Source organism: Blennius ocellaris (genome assembly GCF_963422515.1).
Source record: "Blennius ocellaris genome assembly, chromosome: 12".
In the NCBI taxonomy this organism is placed as follows: Eukaryota; Metazoa; Chordata; class Actinopteri; order Blenniiformes; family Blenniidae; genus Blennius; species Blennius ocellaris.
Genome location: NC_137661.1, coordinates 7,936,404 through 7,959,993, shown reverse-complemented (window position 1 = coordinate 7,959,993; position 23,590 = coordinate 7,936,404). Strand labels below are relative to the sequence as shown.

General features: G+C 43.8%; 1 protein-coding gene across 4 annotated transcripts in view; it reads left to right on the top strand.

The window, feature by feature from the left end:
* Positions 1-1,932: 1,932 nt before the first annotated feature.
* Positions 1,933-23,590, top strand: part of LOC308137969 (microtubule-associated serine/threonine-protein kinase 3-like) — a 38,458-nt gene continuing 16,800 nt past the window's right edge. The window contains exons 1-7 of one of the 4 annotated variants that reach the window (XM_080506883.1): positions 1,933-2,285; positions 4,830-4,919; positions 16,372-16,460; positions 19,134-19,206; positions 21,131-21,151; positions 21,461-21,539; positions 23,130-23,287. In XM_080506883.1, coding sequence (XP_080363009.1) covers positions 2,239-2,285; positions 4,830-4,919; positions 16,372-16,460; positions 19,134-19,206; positions 21,131-21,151; positions 21,461-21,539; positions 23,130-23,287 — 557 coding nt within the window. In that variant the 5' untranslated portion in view covers positions 1,933-2,238. Of the gene's footprint in view, positions 2,286-4,829; positions 4,920-12,710; positions 13,069-16,371; positions 16,461-19,133; positions 19,207-21,130; positions 21,152-21,460; positions 21,540-23,129; positions 23,288-23,590 lie in introns of those variants that run through there. The other 3 variants (XM_080506884.1, XM_080506885.1, XM_080506886.1) reach the window with 3 other exon arrangements.

Below are 23,590 nucleotides of genomic sequence, written 5' to 3'. Positions count from 1 at the left end.
TTTTTAGTGAAGTCGAGCTGAGGACTCTTGAGAGGGAGGCCTTACACAATTAACCAAGAACTCACACTACACACACTTTACCTCATGCCAGGTAGCAGTACCTTCGATGTTCTCATGAGATTTATCTTAAAAGGGATCGCTAATGACAGTTGTGATCCCTACAATACAAATAGCATCAGGTCATCAACATCACCATGAGTCTCAATGTAGAGTCTGGAGTCATAACAGCTGAAACACATGTGTATGCATGATAGCTCACACTGTGCTTCATTTGTCTTTATTACGCCGACATTGTTGTGACGCCACGGATTTAACACATCTGCACTGCCTCAGCAGTCTCTCAGTGCTTTACGTTGCTTGTCACACTCACACACACACACGCACGCACGCACGCACACACACACACACACACACACACATACACACACACACGCACACACACACACACAGTAAAGGTCAAAGTGCCCAACTTCCACCGAGAGGAACTTGGGGATCAGTGCCTTGCCCAAGGGCACAGAATTATGTACAAGGGATGACATTGAACTAACACACTAACATTGCATTTGGAAGTAGACCTGGTCTACCCAATGAGTCTATAGAATACGTGTTTTACTGGGCGTACGTAAACACGTGTTGTGACAAAATGATTTCCCACTTATTCATATTTCATTATGATTTCTGCACTAATGGAATCCCTGTTTGGTTGATTCACAAAGTGCAGCATGCAGAGTGATACAAGGATGGCTGTTCGTGAGAGAGAGAGAGAGAGAGAGAGAGAGAGAGAGAGAGAGATAACTGGTTGATCACCGTTGTTGCATTTGGTTTTAAACTCGCAGCACCTCGGCAAAACCCCCACCAGCTCCCTAGCAACGGGGAAGACACTTGTTTAATCACCTTTCGCTGGTTGCTGTTGGAGACAGACTCAGGTAGGCCTTCTCCATGGAAACCAAGCTGCAAAGGTGCAAAAAGTAACAACATACCCACCATGCCTGCAACGCAGTCTGAGGATCAGATGCCAGTAACTGAATGTCCCTCTGCAGTGTTGGTATCTGGAGGAGCGCAGAGTATCAAGCGCACACATACATTCACAAAGCGGCATAAACACCCGCCCACACATGCTTGGGGAATCTTCTTTGAGGCAGGCTGCAGAAACGTGTAAAAGCCCTCGGTCCGCACGTGCAGGCAGACTCGGGGAGCCCTGAATCAACACACAGGCTCAATAATGTGATCTGACTTTCACTGAGGCGCTCCCTGCACGTCCACCTGCACGCGCCGCTCTGCGCGTTCGTTCTGGTAATCTACTCTACGCGCGTGCAATTAATGATGGCAGGGACAGGCACACACGCACACGCACACACACACACACACACACACACACACACACACACACACACACACACACACACACACACACACACACACACACACACACACACACACACACACGGTGGGAAGTGAAGCTTGTGTGGCAGCTGTCACGGTCTCCAGCTAAGGTATTCCCCAGCCCCATCACAACCAGGAGCTCGCCAGTCTTCACAGATGCGCACTTTCCAACACACGATCGCACCAGTTTATTCTTCCACGAAGCGTTAAAAATGTCACCTGTGGAGAATTATGATTGAAATGCAGAAGGGGAAAATTTAACAAAAAAGAAATGTGTGAGATTGTACATTTTTTTTAAGGGCACACTTCTTTGTTCTTTATTTATTTATTTTTTAATAAATAACTAGATTGATATTTGTAAATAACATCTTAATCACAACACCAGCTTTCTACCCCGTCCTCACCCAACCCCGTCTCCCATCCACTGCCAAAATTGATACCCCCCCCCCCCCACACACACACACCGCCTCCCTTCCCCACCAGTCACATGGAGGTTCTCGGTGACCCGTCGCTCTGGTGGGAGTCGCTCTCCGGGCGCGCGACGAGGCGGACGCACGAGAACAACAAGAAGAAGTAACGCGCAGAACTGGCCGAGAGGCGCCTTTCACGACTTTCTCTCTCACTGCGTTTTATTGCGTCTGTTTGCGCGGAAAGAGGGAAAAGAAAAGAAAAAAAAGAACAAGAAAACGCCAGTCTCTCCGGAATCGTGTGAAGCGGCTGGTAAACGACACTCCGTTCGACGGGGTTTATTTATAGTCAGTCGCCGCCGCGATGAGTGGCAGCCAGCCGGGGAGCGCGAGCGGCGGTCGGCGGTGCTGCTGAGAGGAGCTCCACGCGCACGGAGATCTGTCCACGATGAAGTCGAGACGCGACAAGCTGAAGATCCCCTCTCTTACTCTGGAGTAAGTTCTGATTTTTTTCCATTTTAAATCACGCTCGGTTTGTAAAAAAAAAAAAAAAAAAAAAATTCCGGTGTTGTTTTCAACTTGGAATGACAGCTCCTCTGATCTCGTGTCTTTCTGTCTGTGCTCATGTGTCAAACTGACTTGTTCATGCGAAGTGGCTCCAGTTCAGACCTGCTCTCTCACACCGAAGCCACAGTCTCGTGTTTCTTCTCAATATTCGCCACAGTCGAGTTGAACGCGTCAGTTCAGCCTCATGTTTTGCAGACAGGGTTACAAAGAGGAAAGTAACAGGTGTTTCCTCATCAGTGGCCCGTATTTGTTTCCTTTCCTTTCAAAACACAAGTTCTCGCTGTACCTGATGCTTTCTTTCATCAAAACCTGCACTTATTATGCACTGATATTATTCTGAACACTTTCCAGGTCCTGGTGTGAGACTGACTGTGTTTACAGAATTTTGGGGCCGGTTGAAGTTGTTCAAAACCAAAAAAACCAAACAGCATAAATGACAGTGAAGTAAAATAACTTAGACGAGAAGATGAAGTTGTTTATTTCATCCAAAGTTTCAAAGAGCAGATTATTTAAAACCTTAATTCTGGCCAGATGTTTGACTGTGTTTTAGAGGTGCAACCTATACAACACGAATTCTTTGTAAAAAAAAAATTTTCCCACCAGCATTATGTCATTTTTTTTTTTTTGTGTGTGTGAGCCACACACAATCCCCCCCACAATTCCTGCATGAATCACACACTCCTCAACAGACAAATGGCTCTTAGTCTTCAGGAGAGATATTTGATTCGGTGTTGACTGCTAACCTATGATTTCTCCATCAAAGGGCAGGATTGCAGTCTTATGTCCGCCCACTCTTCCTCCGGAGTGACTGTGGTCTTATTTTGTACAGCGGGGTGGGGTGGTGGTGGTGGTGGTGGTGGTGGGGGGGAGTATACCTTCTGCCCACTAGATGCCGATCCATAAGGCGTAGGAGCTCCCTGCTCACATCCTCACTCTGTGATCCATCTCTCCACCTCCTCCATGGACCGTCTCAGCTGAGCATGCGCTCTGCTCATTTCATTTTCATTTTTCGAGGCCCTCAGTGGCGTCTGTTCCCGCGGAGAAGCACAGAGGAGGTGTCACACTCGGAGAGCAGGGAGAGAGAAGTGTTCACCCTCCGAGTGGAGAGTAGAGGGACGCACCAGCAGCAACAGTCACTGACACAAAAACACAAACGTGACCAGATTCACATAACACTTCTGTTTGTGTTTCGACTTATTATTTTAGCGAGTGTTCAGTACTCAAGTAAAGCGTTATGGAAACATTGTGCTGTAGATAGTTGTGAATCTTTTATTAGGACATTCCGTGTCTTGCAGCAAGTTTCTTGTTTACAGGTTTAAGTGCTTGTTTTGTCATTTTAATGACATTCCTGTAAAAAAATACTTCAGGATAAATAGAATTTTTTTCTTTTTTTTGGATGTGCTTCAAAACAATCCGGCTGACATCCTGGCAGAGCTGCCACTGCGCGTAATGTCAGAGTCTCCCTGAACATCTTGGGAAAATTAGATATTCAGCGTGAATCTCACCAAGTGACTCAGTCTGAGGTTTTCTACTCAATTTACACTCTGGACATGAGTCTATGAAGCGCAGATAAAATGGAAATGCAATATGGAGATGACGGATAATTACTCACTGAAGCATCATTGAGGGCTTCGCTTTAAGGGGTCTGAAGGAGAGGATGTGTCAAAATAAATCATCAAAAACAACAACAACAACAATGTAATGACTCGCGTGCGTTGTGTAATTACCAGCCGAAACTACAGAGTCTTTGTGCAAGGAGTTGTTTTTCCTTCATCCTCGCTGCATTACTATGACAACACATTCATTAGCGCTGTGATAGCCAGCGCTGTGTTTAGCACTGAGACAATAGCAGCTTTGTAGAGCTCAGGAGAATCAGGAGGGAAAAAAAAAAAGCCCTGTGTGCTGGGTCACATACAAGCTTCAGGATGGCTGAGTGGGTTAAGAATGCATAGTTTGGTGAGAGAAAAAATGTTTTAATAAAAAGACACAATGACATGAGATACAGCGAATAATTTCAAAATAGATTGAGTAAAGAATTTAACATTCCCTGTCTGCAAGGAGTCTCCCGTGTGTATTTCCGGGATGTGTTCAGACGCTTGCTAAATGTCACTGGAACCACATCTGTATCGGCGTCGTATGAGTGTGAGAACAGACGCTCCTCCACAGAGTTAAACGTCGCATCAGAGGTTGTTCAGTATGTGTATGCCGGCTGATGAAATGACCCTTCCCGGTGTGTTGACACACGGCTGTTGACTTATTCTTGTGTAAGAGCTCACATCCGATGATGGATCGAACCATCAGGGGGGAAAATTTACACCAAGTGACCCCCCCCCCCCCACCGACATCGCTCCGTGGCCGGGGAGTCTTCAGCTGCTGGTCGCAGCGGTGGACATCAACCTGCAGTCGAAGACGCCGGCATGCCAACATGCTGAGTCAGCACATTAATACATGCAACCATGTCTTGCCTTACAGTTTATCGCCCACTTGCCAGAGCCCCACCCTCCTGAGCCCCTGCAGTCCATGCAGCCCATGCAGCCCCTTGCAAACCCTTCACCCCTGGAGGTAAGACAGCCAGGTCACACACAGACTCTCTCTGCATGCAAAAAACAAAACAAAAATCTATCCTGAAAAACGTGCAGTTTGCTGGTCTGATCTTTTATTACTGCATGTTGTCTTTCAAGTCTTTCTCTTCTGGCACATACCTCCATTTCTCCACACAGGCACGTCAATGAGCGTTGCCATTGCATGAATCGGACACTGTGGTTTGCCGTAAATCACTCCACACTCAGTGGACCACACAAATAGTGATAGTTTATACGATTAACAAAAATATCAATTCAACACTTTTCCATAAGCTGAGCTGAACTCAAGAGATTTAAGACTTTTTTTATGTGCTCAAAAGACCTATTTCTTTCAAATATTGTTCGCGCGTGTCTGAACTTGTGTTAGCGAGCACTTCTCTGTATCGCTGGGACAATCCATCCGCCTCAAAGGTATGGTCATTTCAACATGTTGATTACTCTGCAGGATTGTTGCACGTATGTGTCTTAGGCTGGACACAATAAAAGGAAGGACAATTTAATATGCAGTTTCACTGAACTTGGGGTTGGGTCAGAAAGCTGGTCAGTATCTGGGGCGACCACCATTTTGCCTCACGCAGTGCAACACTTCTCCTACGTCCACTGCTCCTCAATGGCGGTTCCAAAGTTGCTGGATATTGGAACTTGCTGTCATATACCCTGATCCAGAGCATCCCCAACGCGCTCAATGGGTGACGTGTCCAGTGAGGACGCTGGCCATGCAAGACCTGGGAGGTTTCCATCTTCCAGGTATTGTGTCCAGATTCTTGCAACATGAGGAGATGTTCGTGGAGGAACGACGCAACAACGGGCCTCAGGATCTCCGTACGTTCAAAATGCCGTCAATAGAATGTACCTGTGTTCGTTGTCCATAACATACATCTGCCCATACCCTAACCCCACCGCCACCACGGGCGACTCCAATCCACAACGTTCACATCAGCGAGCTGCTCACGATCACGACGCCACACGCTCTGTCTGCCGTCTGCCCTGAAAAGTGAAAACCAGGATACGTCCGTGAAGAGAACACCTCTCCAACGTGCCAGACACCGTCGGATGTGAGTGTTTTAACACTCAAGATAGTTACGGCGACGGATTGCAGTCGGGTGGAGACGCCGACGACTACGACGAGATGCAGATGAGCTTCTCTGAGACTGCTTTCTTACAGTTTGTGCAGATTTTGTTTCATTACACAAACCGATTGCTGCAGCGGCTGTCCGGGTGGCTGGTCTCTGACCCTCATGGAGGAGAACATGCTGGATGTGGAGGTCCTGGGCTGGTGCGGTAACACCTGGTCTGTGGTCGTGAGGCCGGTTGGATGTGCTGCCAGATTCTCTGAAACGCCATTATAGTTAGAAAAATGAACATGCAATTCCTGCAGTTGGCATGGCAACTGCACGCTGTTCCAAAACATGCTACACCCGTGGCATTGTGGTGTGTCATAAAACTGCACTTTGGTGTGACCCCTGTTTGTGCCCACCCTAAACGGCACACTTCACACGTACCCGGGGTATTTACCAAAACCGGTGATATTTCTTTCGGTTTGGCCATTTACATAAAAAAACATCAGGAATTGTGACGTAAATATCTGCCGACCCCCCTTTAGATGCAACCGGAGACACAGAATGTATCCATATCGCCACCGTGGCCAGAGTTTTCAGGAAATATCACTGTTTTTTCAAAACTGGGTACGTATGAACGTGGCCTTCAACAAATTTGTGAACAATACTTAAGAGAAATAGGCCTTTTGTGTACACAGAAAAAGTCTTGGATCTTTTTCTTTCAGTTCATTAAAGATGGGAGCAAAAAAAAGGGCATTCCTATTGTTGTTCACCTTCAGTTAATCACTTATGGACTTCAAGGTGAAAATGACTTGACATTTACCTGTAAACACTAAGAGAAGTAAATCCTTACAGAATATGCCAAATTAAATGTTAATTTGCAGCCTTCATCCCCCCCCCCCCCCCCCCCAGACAATTTAAAGATCTGTGAAATTTAAACTCTTAAATGGAACATTTATGGTAAACTGACTATCAGTCGTAATCGTCAAAGCATTTTACATCCATATATTCTGAACGCCGAAAAGTGACACTAAAATCGAGCATCTCCAGCGAGAAAAGGAAATGTGCATTAAGTCACAGTTGTTTTTTGTTTTTGTGTGTGTGTGTGTGTATTTTGTGCTTCTGTTTCACAGTGAAGACCTCCTGTTTATTAGTTGTCTCTAAGTCTATGTGGGTTGCTTGGCAACGGTGCTGGGTGTTGAGGAGGAAGGCAACACAGCAAACAGGGGCGGGTTGCATCCAGCATGTTTCTGGATGTGTGAGCAGCGCTGGGCTGTCACCAATTAGTCAGCAGTGAATCTTGTCTGCTCTCCGAGAAAAAAAAAATTGCAAATTTAACTTGGGAACGTAAAAATATCTTTCAAACACGATGAATAGGACTTGACTTTCTCGCAGCTGTAATCTGATGTCAGGGGCAGAGTATTCCACACTCAAGACCTCTGCCCAACTTCAGTATACCATCTGGAAACACACTCCTCCCCTGGCTTTAGCGCTGTGTTTTTGGACGTATCCTGATACTTTAACTGTGGAGCAACTTGGCTCGATGCAAATGGTCGGAGTGGCATTTGCAAAAGAAAACCACAAAGACAGACAGAGAGGTGGATGTGTGAACTGGTGTGGCGATCATAGTTCTTCATATGGAGACACATCCAACAAACATGGTGACTCTTAGTGTGACGTAAATAGTGTGACTTCCACTCTTAATGCAAAAAGGCTCCCAGCCCGACTTCACTGGTGATGATGCAGACACATGTTTTAAAGTGTCTTTGATGCCCAATTATTAATATTTATGATTTACAAAGCAAATCTAAAAAGAATAATTTAACACATTTTTGAATTTCTGAGAGGAGGAACAATGATGATCATAATAACTAATCACGGAATGTCCACAGATGTCCCAAGGTGGCCTAATTATTGTGGATAATACATTCTAACATTTGAACAGTATAAAAAAGATACACTCATCTTTTTACCAAAGGCTCTTTGTCTGTCCTTGTCTCTTAAGGAAAGCAAATCTTTGCTACTGTTCTTTTAAAGTTCGTGTTTTTTTGGACTGTGGTGGAAATTAGAGTACCTAGAATTTGCATTCATCAAACTGTGTTTCTGTTTTGCTAACCGACATCATATTCTGAAATCTGCCGCATGGGTTTCTGGGATATCGAAGATGGCGTTGCGGCAACTCAAGTGAAAATATCAACATTTGACCGATTCAGCCAGAATTCCTCAAAGAAAGAGTGTTCAAGCTATGAGAATAGTCATAATAGTTCATCATTTTTCCAGTTGCAAATCGAGATCTTGTGAGATGGGTTGTAGAAACCGGATCTTGGCCACACAATGCTTCAGGAGTCTTCGGTAGTTTCCGTGATCGGAAGATGTCAACAAACCTGGGGATGTTTTCTGAAATCTAGATGCTGGGGATATGTGTTTGTATGAGTGTAATGATGAACGTCCTTCAGAAAGGTATTGACAGAGTATTAGAGATGTACATTAACAACTAAGACTGGGTTCTAAACTCTTTATTTCTCCCATGTGGATTCTGGTAGAGTAACTTTAAGAAAATCCAATCAGCCTGTTAACATTGGCACATATCTGATACAGAGCTGATTTATTTCCATGTGAAGGAAGCCTGTATCCGATCTCAAAATATCTGAATGCATGTCTTTTTCCTGCTTACATTGTTTAAAAACAGTCAGTCTGAGCCTGGCATAGACCGAGAAAATACATTAAAAAAAAATGTTTTTTTTAACTATTATTTTTATCGATCATTTACCCCATGAATTTAAGAGGAAAACATATTTTCAATTGGTCGCAACTACTACAGAAACAAACACTTCTTCTCTTGAAAAGCCGCAATTTAAATGCGCTGCATTGATATGCACTCAAGTTGAAGCACGTGTGGAGAAACACAAAGGACTGTACCACTTTGTGAAAGTTTGTCTGGAAAAACCCTCTAAAACATTCGTCTTGGTACAGCCCAACAACATCTTAAGATGCTTTCAGGTTCTGTAGGAATTTTTCTACAGACGACAAGATAATAGGAACTCGACTTGTAAAGTTATGTTTCTGCCGCTAATGTTTTGTACTCTACTCTTTACATTTTTGCTGCACCGTCTGAATGAATTGCCACATCAGACAAGTTCTCTCAAGCTAACAGAACATTTGTTTAAAGTTGTTCAAAAAACTTTTTTGTTTTCAAATCTTAGACAATTAAATTAAGTTAACTGTTAACTTAAGTTGACTGCAGTGGTGACACAGCCACATTAATGCAGTATTTTACACAAAGTTGCTTTATCTTAGCAAAGCTTCACATGCTACCAGCAAGATGGAAGCTATAGGAATAAAAAAGTTTGGTTCTTGTCTCAGTAACTTTGTGTGGGAGACGGTGTAGGTCAAACACTCACGCCTACAACCTTTAGCTGGGTTGGTGTTTTGCTTTCGCTCGCTGTGTAATCAGAGCTGTAACAGTCTGTTACTGTCTTTAGCTGCACTATGGGCAAGATGATACCTCCGCCACTGCTGCTAAAAACAAGTGGTAGTAGTCACACACTACATTACTTAGGTTGACTAACAAATTTACATGTTGTCGAATATTTAAATAGTGTAGATTATTTTCTTTAAATCGTGTTTTATTCCTTTCCTCACATGCTCCTCAAACAATTGCAGGTTTTTCAGACTTATGGATTGACTATATTTCTGACATAATCCCTTGTAAATTCATTGTCTTTAAATAGCTCTTTGTGATTTGTTGCCCCATTTGAGAAATTGGGATGAACTCATAATACTAAGCATTGACCACAAAACCAATACAAGAACTAACTAAAAATGACTACAAAGGGGAAACAAATACATGAAAAAACATTGGATGGGATGATGCTAAAGAGTTTAATAAATCTAATTTGATTACAGAATGACCACATGCAGACGCAAAACCGGCCAAAAGATGCAAAATTACCAAAAACTCTCATTGGATGATAGACCAGACCTGAATAAATACAAATTTGACAACAAACTGTCATTACAATGTTGACAAAACAACCACAGAGACAGAGAAAATCAGAAGCCAAGTGACTATAATTAATATCAAAATGAGATGCAATAATCTTGAAAAAATTCCATTATAAAATATGTGACCTGATTAGAAACTAATATGAAATAACTAAAAGTATATAAAAATGACACAAGAGAACAAGAGTACAAAAAAAACATGATACAGAAAGACAAGACAACTAATTAAAAGTTTTTAGAGGACATCAGTTATTGAAGTGACCAAAGTGGGACAATCAAGGGCAAAAATGAAACTATGGAGCTGTAAAATGGTGCCAAACAAATGCATTATACTCCAGTGAGAGACAGGTCTATACTTTGAAAAACAATCAACATTTAAGCTTCAATCATTTTTTACATTCATACTGCATGTAACAATACATGCACTATGAGTGCATGTATGCACTGCATATTGCATTGCCTTTCATATAATAGTAATTAAATTAGACTTTTAATGGACTACCTCCATGTTTTGTTTTGCTTTTTACTTGTACCGTCTAAAGGTTTTCGATTATCTTTGGAAATTCTTCTCTAGTTGAGGAGTGAGTTGTCCAGCACCAGGGGCCTCATTTATAAACGTTGCGTACGCACAAAAGAATGCGTACGCCACTCTCTACGCAAACCGTGGGATTTATAAAAAGAGAACTTGACGGGAAAATGTGCGGTCCTCCACGCCAACTCTGACCCATGCGTACGCACATAACTGGGGGAAGGAGAAACTGCGCCACCGATGGCAGAAGAAAGAAACGGGAGAAACTGTGTGAAACCGATCGTGTAAAATAAATAGTTACATGACCTCTCATATATGGACAGTTTATTTGCAAGAAGTGGATAGTAAAAAATAAAATTTCTACAATGAATAAACAAACATACTCCCTGGAGTGCACACGGGAAACATATGATTAAGACAATAGTAAGACAACAAATTATGTTTACACTGATATGAATGCAGTGTAAAATCCTATATCATATAGCCCATATAGCAGTGTTGGGCGCAGACTGGAGGCCGGCGCTGTACGTGATGGGTGGCTTCTAGGTACGGAGAATTCATGTGGAAATCCTGAGACTTGCAATTTTGTAGGAGTGTTTAACCCGTTCACCGACCTTGCAGGCGACAGTGGAGACCCCCTCAAGCGGTGGCTGCTCACCCCTTTTCCTAACCCACAAGGCGCAGAGGAGAGGACCTAGAATCTGCGCCACAGCCAGGCGCGCAGTATTGTGGAGCGCACCATCGGGCTCCTGAAGGGCAGGCGGCGGTGTCCCCAGGGCCGCCCCTGGCCAAGTGGGGGCCCTAAGCAGGATTTTATTTTGGGGCCCCCCTTCCAATAACATAATAATACTAATAATACTAATAATAATACTACTACTACTAATAATAATAATAATAATAACAATACATTTAATTACTAACGAATCAAATGAACAGCCTCTATCAACAGTGGAACAAGAACTTTATAGATCAAAAGTGGAACAATCTTTTTTATTTCAACAACATCCCACCTTCAAGTGAAGCACGAGCCTCTTCTTGTTTGGACTGTTTCTTTCTTTTGCTAGCTCCTGAATCGTATTGACATTTGGAAGCTGTCTCTCTCTCTCTCTCTCTCTCTCTCTTTCTCTCTCTCTCTCTCTCTCTCTCTCTCTCCGGCCTCGGGCTGACTTGGTGGCGGCGTTCTACGCGCCTCTCGGCAAAATGCAGCGCATCCTTTGCGCATTTGCAGAGAATGATGATACTTTATTGATCCCGAGGGAAATTCAATTCACTTGCGCAAAATGGGGCCCCCATGGATCGCGGGGCCCGACGCACAGCGCGTGTTCTGCGTGTAGGGAGGGGCGGGCCTGGGTGTCCCCCTCCACCTCCGTCACCACTCCACTCAGGAGGGATTCCCCGATGACCCCCGCCAGTGTTTCCTCCACTGGGGTGAGCTCCGGAGGACCCGTTCCCCCGCCCGGGGCACAGACGCTCTGCCTGTGTGACGCCAGGCGCTTTTTTGTGTCTACTTTGATGTCGGACCACTTTTTTTCACCTCAGCCACACTCCGACCTTCTGAGGCCACAGCATTGACACCATCCGCCACATGCTGCCACTCTAGAGCCTTTTTGGCGTTGGTGACCCCAACACTGTGTCCACCAAATAATATCGCCTTCCTCTTCTCCACCTCCCCGACGAGAACTTCCACCTCACACTGGGTCAAATTGCGTTTCTTGGCTTTTCTTTCTGCTTTCGGCATGCTGTCAGTCGTGAATCAATATTCATGAGAGGCGTTTCTCTGAATATTTATAGGCAAATATGGGCGTGGTATGACCCGCACACAGGTGCGCCACATTTAGAGTGGATTGTGATTTATAAAGGGAAATCGGCGTAGGACGTGCGTGCGCATTGTTTTATAAATCAGGATATTTTTGTGCGTACGCACTTTCTGTGTTTCGTGCGTACGCCAATTTTGACGTCAATCCTACGCACAGTTTTATAAATGAGGCCCCAGGAGACAACGTGCTGAGTGTTGTCTCTGCAGCAGAGCGAAGCTGAGGATAACGAGCCGGCCGTGAACGCAGCACCAGGCTCCAGCTCCCCTCACACGCAGCCACAGTCTCTCCAGACCGGAGTATGCCGCTGCAGCACAACGCTCAGTAACCGGGGAAAAAAGAAGAACCCCCCCCCCCCAAAAAAGACAACAACACGTCGTCATGGGGAACGTGCTCCTGGATCAGGACTTCATCCGGAGATGTTACAGCATGTAACGGCCGCCCCGGGACCTCGGTGAGGCGGCGGGCGGATATTCGGCGTGAATACAAAGGAACCCGCCGAGAAGAGGAGGCGATGGTGGGGAGACGAGCAGCAGCAGCAGGAGGAGGAGGAGGAGAAGCAGCAGCGGGAACCACAGCCAGTCCAGCCTCCGTTTTTTGAAACAAGACCCCAAACTTGAAGAGAACTCCGTCCGGCATGTCGGATCCGAGTCAGTGGTGCGCGGTGCCGAGCCAGAACAAGTCCCGGTTCGTCCCGGGCGCGCTGCTGAAGCGCTCCAAAAGGTAGCGAGCAAGAGTTGAGATGTGCAGCAGCAAACTGCTTTAACTGGGTGTTTTGGAGGCTTTTACGTTGTCTCAAAACGGTATCTTGTGTGTGGGGGGGTTTCTTTTTGTTTTGTTTTTGTTAAGCAATCGCGGCTGGTCTTTGTTCACGTCTCCCTCTTTGTTGTTCACGTGTTATGCTAAAAAAAAAAAAAAAAAAAAATGCTAAAAACATGAGCTAGCTCCCGCTCCTCTCCCAGCCTGAGTCTCCTCTCGAACCTCACTTCTCAACAAGAAGCTACTTTATCTGGAGCTGCAGGGGCACACACCAGCTTTAAAGTGACTTTACATTTTAAGACTGGTTCCTTTGTTGAAGTTGCAGGTCAAAGGTCAAATACAGGCTCAAGTTGTGAAGTGTATTGGATGGACTTCTCTTTCTGTCCTCACAAGAGAGTGTTTATTTAATTGCAATGCCGTGTTAAGTTAGATAAAAAGCTGTTGACTAGTAGAAGTGAGCCTTCACACAGGATCACCAGAGATTATCTTCACCAATAGCGCTGAAATAAATATTTTTCTTTGGTTTAAATTGCCCATAAATCAAAACTAGACCATTTGTCTTACCTGGTCCCGATAATTATGTTATCTTAAAGCTACAACAATTACGAAACAAATTATTTCAAATGTTGGATGCTTCCATGCCTTTATTATTTACATTCTTGAATACGCTTGCTTTCTTAAATCAACAAAATTGGGCCGGAATGTCTTATCATTGTCACTTACCATGTTGATATTTATTGTTGGGTGAGAACTGAGAATTTCCTTACAGTCTCTCTGCAGTGAATGCACATTGACAGCCAAAGTTTCTTCAGGTCAAAAAAATCAAAAATAGAAGTTTTGATATAGCTGCTAAAATGAAACGTGTCACGTGTGCTGATGGGTTGGAATAATAGCTTAAAAAAATAACACATTTAATTGACATCTTTAGTCGATTATTTAGGTCAATTTCAAAGCTATACAGTGTCTTGGACATCTGTGTCTCAAGCTGGCCCGGCTGTTACTGTCCAGCCTCCGGTCTACAGATGGGAGGGTCCCCCCTCTGCCTCATGTCTCTGGGCAGCTCCCCTCCCCTCCCCTCATCACCTGACCAGGTCTCACTTGCTTTATACCCACCTGCAGGTCAGAGTTGCTCACAAGGCAGTAACCATCTCATTAAGTTTAATCTCAGTGGGCAGAGACGCAAAGGAGCTGTTCAAAAGTGCGGTTGGTTTTGTTTTCTTTTGGCTTCGTTCCATAATAACATCCTGCCCGACGCACATTGCGTTTTAAGGTCAACGCAGTTCTGTAACTTCTGACGGAGAAGATCTCTGATCGTTGCCGACGACTAAAGATGATGAATTAAGTTGGCCTGAGAACCTCAGGAGATTTTTCAAACATGTAGAAGCAACTAGCAAGTACTTGACTGTCGTGTGGCTGTAGAACTCTCCCCTCATATCTGAGGCCTTCTCTAGACTCTGGAAGGTTTCATTATATGGTTTCCTTGGACGAGGAACCTCGAAGCCTCACAATGGGAGCCACTTCAGGAGAATATACTGTGCAGGTTTCAAAATACAACTCTTCTTTAATTGCAATTGATGTGGTGGGGTTTTTTGTTTTTTTTATCGTGTGTACAGAAATGTTTTCATCATTGGGAACTTCAAATAATTCCATTGGGTCATGTGTGAAAATGTGAAGAAAAGCGCTGCACACGCTTCCCCGTTTCATGTGTGAGCTTGTTTAGAAAGCTGAGAGGATTGATGACAACTCTCTACACGTCTTGAAAGTTTGGATTTGCAGCGTGGCATCGTGACAATTAATCAAAATAGTAACAACCAGATCGTTTGATAATCAACATAGTGGTTACTAATGTAGAATCAGGTTGGACAAAAACACACTAATGTTAATGACATTGCTGCAAAAACCACGTTTCTTATCAGGAACCAACAGGCAATGTGCGGTTAAAGGACCCCCCCCCCCCCCCATGCAAACACACCCTTGTTTATCTGCCATGAATTCAACCAGCAACATTTGTAACCTTCCAGCAGATCTGAGAGAAATATTCCTCTGAAAGGAAGTTAGAAAGTGAAAGTGAAACGAGTCCAAAGTGTTTTGTTGACATGCTAAAAAGAGGTGTAAACAGACCGGATATGTTGTTGGTGTTCTTCACTGTTCAGCAACAGTCAGAGCTGAAGAGATAACAGTTTGCTACTTAAGAGGTCAAGGGTCTTTTTAATCCGCCCCGTGTTGCACTGGCCAAATAACTTTGTGTCTTCAGGCCGTTGCTTGGCAGAAACACAACCACTCAGTAATGTCCTTCACAGCAGCTTTTGGTTTACTTTAAACATGTAAAAGTGGAGAAATCGACTCTTCAAGTGACGATATGTTGCTGTTGACGAGGACCAGTAAGGATTTTAGCAGAAACCTGCAACTCGCGTGAGAGCATGAGATGCTAGTGACCCTGCTTTGTGTTGGACCAAGGAAACCATTGGGAGCCTTTTTTACATCTGGATACTGCAGGAAAAAAACAAAAAACAAAACTTGCTTATGATACAAATTTTAAGTTCAAATCTTGTCTATTTTTTACGCTGTTTACAAGAATTTTATTATTTTTTAATCAGGAACTTCCTTCTAAAGTCTGAAGTCTAAAGGGTTTGTTTGCCCAGTGTGAGTTTTACTTTCAATATGCAGATGCTCTGTTTCATTTGGAATCCAGTAAACATTTTTCTTTTTTAAATGGTAAGAGTTTCTCAACTTTATTTTCTTTAGAATAAAAAAAAAAAAGCAATACTAGCGTAAAAAACCCCAATAACACTGCAACAAGGTTTATGCCATGTGGCATATTCGAATGTGATGTGTGTATTTGTATTTCTTGTGACCGTCCAGGTATATGAAATATATGTTCATGGCCTTTTTTAGATTTGCTTAAAGAAAAAGAAAAAAGAAAACATGTCTGTCTTCTCAAACGGTCTCTAGCATTTCTGCGTCTTGCTCCACTCTACTGTTGTGTCACCGAGAAAATCTGGTGAAAGCTTATTATCATAGTCAACCTACTTTTTTTTTTTTTTTTTTGTACTGTGATCATGTATTGAAATCGGTTTATTGCCCAAGTCGAATCAAATCCGTGCCTGTAAACAAGACAATTTAGTTGCTTTGAATCTCTTTCTGCCCAGTGGTGAACTTTCTCCGTCAACATGCAAACGAGCGCGCCGACATTTCCATGCTTATTTTTGTGTATCTAGCCTGGCGAGCCGATGACTTCCCCCTCTCTCCTCCTCTTTGTGTTTCCAGCTGCCGCAGCAGCAACAGAAAGAGCCTGGGTGTGGGGACGCCCTCGCCGACACTGTCCCGGCCACTGTCCCCGCTGTCCCTCCACACCGGTAAGACCTGGTTGGAATCCCTTCACTGTGTTTTATGTGTGGAGCGGGTCAGACCGACGTGACGGTGTCGTGTTGTGTCCTGGCATTTATTTAGACATTTAAAAAAAAGAAAAGAAAAAAGTATGCCTTTAAATCCATTTTCAGTTTACAACATTATACCTACAGTTTTGGTTCCTCTTTTATGTTATGTGGTAAGAATACACAACCAATAAACAATGAGTGCCTGTAGCGTTTCACATACATGTTTGCTAAAGCAGGATATTTTGACACAAATGGCAAAACTATTCGAAAACCTGCACACCTTTATGTAAGTAGAATTTAGAAGAAGTCTTTTTTTTTTACATTTATTGAAGTCAACCAGTCATATCAGTACAACAAGTAGTACTCGTAATACAAAGGCACATATAGTATATATACGAAGCGTGTAAAAGGTAAACAACTGAGCACACAGACAATTTAGAAAAGAATCATTCGTGGTGCTCGCCAGAAGGCATCAGTTGGAACCGGCGATGGGCTGAGTGGGAGGCGTCTTTCCACGACGGCAGCGATCCTCCTCAGCCGGCAAACTCTTCCAGGGAGGTCAGGGGGCAGCCAACCGTTTTCTTGGCCGTGGTTATGACCTTCTGCTGGGGCACTTCCCGTGTGCAGCTGAGCTCCCAGCGTACGTCCACCAGTACGTCCCTCAATGGTGGACCAGCAGGAGGTCACCAGCATCAGTTGGTGCTTCTTGAGAACAATGAAGGACAGTTCGCCGTCGCCGTCTCAGTGTTTGCAGACCAGGTCAGCTGCTCTGAGATGTGGACACTGTCTCCACCATGTCCCCGTTGATGTGAAGGAGGGCAGTCTACAGAGACGTCCTTTGTCTTTGCGGTGTTCAGAGGCATGTTGGCTGCACGCCACATGGACGGACGTTCAGCCTCCCCTCAGTGGACGGTCTCGTCCCCTCCTGTGATGAGACCCACCCGGGTGGTGTCTTCTGCAATGGTGGACATGGAGTTGGACGGGTGGGAAGGGACACAGTCGGGCGTTCACAGGGTCGTACCGGAGAGGGCTCGGCACACACAACCTGGTGGTTGCCATTGGTAACGATATAAATTCACTCATCCCTCCTCATCTCTGCCCCAGTTCACATTGAAAACCCACAAAATAGCCATATTCCATTATTCCTGCCTGTGGTGTTTAGACAGTGTCCTGCTTGGAACACTTAAATAGGCTTTTCAAATGGCCCTCATGGTGGAAACACACACACACACACGCACGCACGCACACACACACACACACACACACACACACACACACACACACACACACACCACATAATGATATTAAAATACATCCAAATAATTTAGCTTCACAAACACAGGTGTGTGTTAATACATGATAATGTGAAAACAATATTTACTTCCAGTGGTAGATTTACAGCTCATGAAAGAAACATGTCCAATGAGGATTTGAAGGGAAAAAAAGCCTTTTTATTGCAATAAGAACTGCTAAAATTACTGAATTGTATTTTTTTTTTTTTTAACAAACTAAAAACAGGCAGAGATATGTTGGGAGGTCCACAGGGGGTCACAATGAGAATGTAACCCTCACTTGGCTTCACAGAAATTGGCAGTCCTTTAGAACATTTGCTGAGTTTCATGTTGCTTCGGTAGCAGCTTCTCAAATGAAGGTTCGTAAGCTGTCGGTCACTTGACCCCCCCACATGGCCTCTAATACTCAATTAAGCTACTCTTAACTCCTGTAAATAACACCTCAGAGAGCATCTGGTTTGCACTGCTCAGTATTCAGACAAGTTCTGGTGACCCAGAAAACACCTGTTATCAAAATGTAGCCATATATATACTGTATATATATATATTGGCCTCTTGGTGTGCCTGCGAACCCGTCCAGTGTGTACCCCTGCCATAAGTTGCAAGCCAGATGAAGCAGGTCTATATGAATGGCTTGATTAACGTCGTCCGCATCATCTCGACTGTCAGCCGGGGACGTCCTGAGAGGAGGAACAAAGTGAAAGGGCGAAGAAATCTTCAATGTCATTTACAAGCAAATGCATCAACCTGCTCGTGGTTTAGTTCAGTGGGTAAAGAAAGATCATACATCGCACGTGGTGTTCATCCTTCGACAAAAGAAAGACGTTTGGCTTCATCCCGTGCCCTTAGGTGTAAAGAAAGTGGGATTACGTCTGAATGACAGGAGCTTTCTGAAAGCCTGGCATCATCCCGTTTCCCCGGGTGAGCAGCTGATGTAGAAGCAGCTCAGCCCCTCCACGCCGCCGAGCAGCTGCACTCTATGAAAAGAATTTTACTCAAGAGCCGCTCATCGCCGCACCGTATAAATGTGCTCCTTTTTGAACTCAATCATCTCAAGGATTACCTAATCACGGTCGGAGCAATCGGCTCTAATGGAGTACTCATCCACTTGCATGTAAACAAAACCCGTGTCCAGCCTGCCCGGGTCTCCAGTCTGCAGCCGTCCTGGTTTCCCTGCTAATTAAAGGATCCTGCATAGACGTGTCGTCATTTCTCTCTCTCTCTCTTTTATTTATTTTTTTAAATTCCTTCGGGGAAAATGTACACGACTACATACAACCATGTGGTCTCCTCTGTTCTGTTTTCACAGCTTTGTTATTACTACTGAGCATAATACCTAGTTGTGACTTTCCTCTTTCAGCTGCAAGCAGCCCTCTGGACAGCCCTCGAAATGTCTCCACCAGCACATGCCTCAACTTTCCTTTCGCTCGGAGGTACGTCTCTGCACACTCTCACTTCTTTGTCAATCCCCTGGCAGAACCAAAGAAAATGGCGGGTTCCATTGCATGTCAGAATCTTTTAAGTGTGAGATTCCATTTACAAAATGGTTTATTGAAGGAACCACATTGACATCTTTGAAGTAAAATAGAATTAGAGTGACCAGGCATGAACCAGTTATTACCTCAGGTGTTGACGATAAATTATCATCAATTATTCCATCAGATACACGTTTAGCTGCAGACATGTTTCTACAGAGCTGCCTGAGTTTTGCATAAAAGCCTCGTGTCACACCACCGATGACCTTGGATTAATTTAATAGAACGTTAACAAGTACGCCACACCTGTACTTACCCTTAACTACATTTTGGTTTTACTATAATAAGGGGAAAAAAACCTTTTGGAAATTGGTCTTGACTCGTGGTTTTATAACAGAAGTTGTGATGATTTTTATTGCAACTTTTTGAACAGGAAAAATAAAACTAGATGCAAGTTATTTGATTTGAGACATCCCTTCCTGAACATATCTACAAACCACTGACATTTTTTAAAAACTCCTGTTGGAATTTCTTGAATGGTTTGGAGCCGCAGGTTAAAAAAAACAACTAAAGTCTTTCTTGTCATTAATGTTGGCTATGGAGTTTTTACTAAGTTGACATAAATAACCTTAGAAATGATAAAAATTAATAAAGACAACTTTTAATGTAGTGATGTAGTAATATGTAATAATTCAGAATTATACAACCTATAAAATCCGCCAGGTCTTCTGTTACTGTCCACTCCTCTTCAGGAGGGGTGCCCCGAAGCCCACGTACATCTCATTCAGCTGCGTTCCCATGGCAACACGCTGGTTTCGCTCCGGGCACGTGGAGCCTCCGAGTGAGGCGGCGGTTTAAAGACACCCAAGAGCAGTCATTAAAAACTCATGAGCACTTCAGGTGCTTCATCCTTTAACACATCTGCTCAGAGGAAAGTAAAGCACATCTTGACTCACTGAAACCATGAAAGCTTCTCTTTTCATCTCCGCTCCTCAAATATTTAGATTTCACTCACTACCCGATAAGTCCTTAGACTCCAGTGGAGGTTTTTATTTTTTTTACGTTTGTGGTCAGTTGATTCATGTGCAGTATTTTGACGCTTAACCTTCATTAGAGCGACAAAACATTCCAAGCCTTTATAAGCGGTTTTACATTTTCATCTAGTTTTTTTTTGTGTTTAGAGATCCTTTTGTTGAAGTCCATGAATTTCGGATGAACAAATCTCACAGACACGATGATCCTGGCGTTACTGTTGCTAATAAAACCACCGTCGTCGTCATTTGACACCTACGGCCCTTCAGACTTAACAACTTATTTACCTGCTCTTTAAAGGCGTGGTTGTGGTTGGCTCAGTTGGTTTCTTTAAAAACAAACCCTGCTTATAATTGCTCTGTGAGTGTTTGTCTGATCTATTTGCTATGTTTCCGCTGTTCACAAACACGATCTCAACCAATATTGAGAATTTTTTTTGTCGTATTTATAGGTGAGTATGACTGCAAACACTACAAACTGTGTATGTCGGGAGCTTATAGAGGCTTTTCGTTAAAGCTGAGAAAAATCTTTTTTTTTTCTTTTCTTTGCTGCATCAATAAACTGCCAAATCCTTTCTTGCTGAAGCCAAGATCTTTCTCCCTGGTGCTTCATTCTACGTATTGTTTCTTCTTTGCGTTACATAGAATGTTTCCTCAAAATTAATTTGGCTTGCTCTGGACTCCTACTCCTTATATCTCGACAAATGCAAACTGGCATGGGAAGCAACATTGTCAGTACCGATCCCCTCAGCTGAATGCCAGAGGTCACAGTATCACTTGCGCAAGTCTCTGAAAACTCACTGAAACTCTCTTTGCTTTTCTCTTTCTCCCCGTTTCTGTTGTGTTCACAGTCACTTGGCTCGCGCCGACAGGTAGCTTCCTTTCTCATTTTCGCATCTTGCTTCAAGCTTGTTGTATTTCATCTGCTTTCCACAACATGTTTCCTCTGATAAAAAAAACAACATTATTTTGAAGCTATTTTCATGATTTTTGTGATCACTGAACTGAGCAAAAAGAACAATAACCTTATTCGATATGATTAAGGAAAAGAGACGTTCATTTCACGCACTTGTAGTCACAGGACTCCTCCGTCTGTTACGTAAAGGAGATCCACATATGAAGCGCCAACCAGTGCTTATGCTGCTCGGGCTTATATAATGCGCTCGGGCCTTTTCTCTCAGAGCCGAGGGTCGGCGGTGGTCCCTGGCGTCCCTCCCTTCATCTGGCTATGGAACCAATCCACCGAGCTCCACTGTCTCGGTAAGTAATCCCTCCCAAAAAAAACACAGAGCCGTCCTCTTTGGTCAACACATGGCGAGCAGGCATTTTTTTCTGACACCTCACTTGGCCCAAATAGCACGTTCATTTATGCAATGACTAACAAGCGGATGCCAACGCCGAGACGACAAACCGCTAATTGTTTTCATCAGTCGTCTGCTTTGAGTGAGTCATTCTCCCAGTCAGTGAGCAGCCTGGTAACTAATACACAGCCTGTGTGTTTGCCTGTTATCGAGGCGGTAAAGTAAAGTGTGCTCGTGTTGTGTTATTGTTGTTGGGATGTACGTGTGTTGACATGCACACACTGTGATTGGCCGCAATGTAAGGAAGAAAGAAACAAGAGCCCCGTCAGGACAATAATTACATTGTCGGGTCAAGATGTGTTTTGAGGGTTATATTAGGATTAAGGAGTTAGTAGATGGCAATTGTCTACCCTGAACTTGTGTACATAGTCCTTCTGTTATTTATTCAGTCAAATACTTGTATTGACGATCCCAAAAAAAATATATAAAGTGTTCATTAAACTACATTCAAATCAGCATTTTGGACTCGTGACAGAGTAGACTGTCTGTAGGAGGTCAACTTGAAATCCCAAAATGTATAGGGCAGTCCAGGGTATTGGACCAGAGGTCAACAGGAATAATGGGGCTCCTCAATGGTCCTCTGAGACTTAAATATGTAAAGAGACTGACCAGATGCTGTCCCACTGGTTCTCTTCTGTTCACAACACATGGGCAGTAAAATCAAACAGATTGCAGGCAGCGTACTCTTCAGTTGGAGAGTTTAACCCAGTGCTGCAGTTCACGTAGACAATTACTCAATTGTATAATGACTGATCCTTCTCCTGGTTTTGTCTTTGTTTACAGCATGCAATGAACTCACTTTACGGGTATCTTATCTGTAATCATATGGCTTCAATAAAAGACAACACTCAATGAGGAAGTGGTCCAGTTTTAAAAAAAGAAAGTTCTTGGGTCAAGGAAGCTCTAACTTAAAAACAAAACTTGTATCTGCCTTATCTCCTCTGCCTTGTTTCAACTGAAGCTTTAATGACCATGTTTATGCACAGGTTCTTCGAGTGTGGACTTCTGTAAAGCCTCTGTAATTCAACATTGAGGTTGGACAGAACAGTAGGAGTGTCCTCTTTGCACTCAGGGCTCCACGAGGCTTAATTTGAACTTTTGAAGCACAAATTACTGCAAATGGCACCTTTTCAACCCACTGATCATAACTTGGCAGTGATGTGCTGACTTTGTCTTTTGTTATTTCAGTGAATTGCATCATAATTATGTTACTTGTAGCCTTTGTGTCTGTTGACACAGAGCGTTCACTTTTATTTTCTCATCTAACCGAGAGCTGCTCACGTGAAATTGGGAGGAACCACCAGCTGCACATACAGATAAGATAAAAACATTGACGGACGGTGCATTTCTTTAAATTTAATTTCACTTTAAACACTATTGGCTCCATCACATTGCTGTGGGAGGGATTAAAAAACACAGTGACGTGAAACTTTAAAGCGCCGGTTCTCTGAACTGATGGGTCTGCGCTCTTTGTCGTTTCCCGTTGCAGTCGTCCTCGTCTTCTCAGGAGCGCCTTCACCAGCTTCCATATCAGCCGACACAAGACGAGCTGCACTTCCTCTTCAAACATTTCCGCAGCACAGACAGCATCACGGACGAGGATGGGCGCCCGTCGCCGATCATACGGCCTCGGTCTCGGAGCCTCAGGTGGAGGATTTCACTTGATCGTACCTCACACGGCATTTAGTCTTGATGCTGCTTATATTCCTACTTCTTTTTTTTTCTTTTTCTTGATGCTAATGTTTATTTGCTGTTCTTGCAGAATGTTAAGGTGCAAAATCAAGTTGAACACCTCACATAGCAGCATCACCTCACTTCATTGAAGGACTAGGAAATAAATTGATACTTTTCTACTCACGTCAAATCTGTGGGAACATTAATTATAGCCACAGTCCCCCAAAACGCAATAGTGTGGCTCTCCTGCTGCCTCCGAGCAACTGCGCTTGCCAG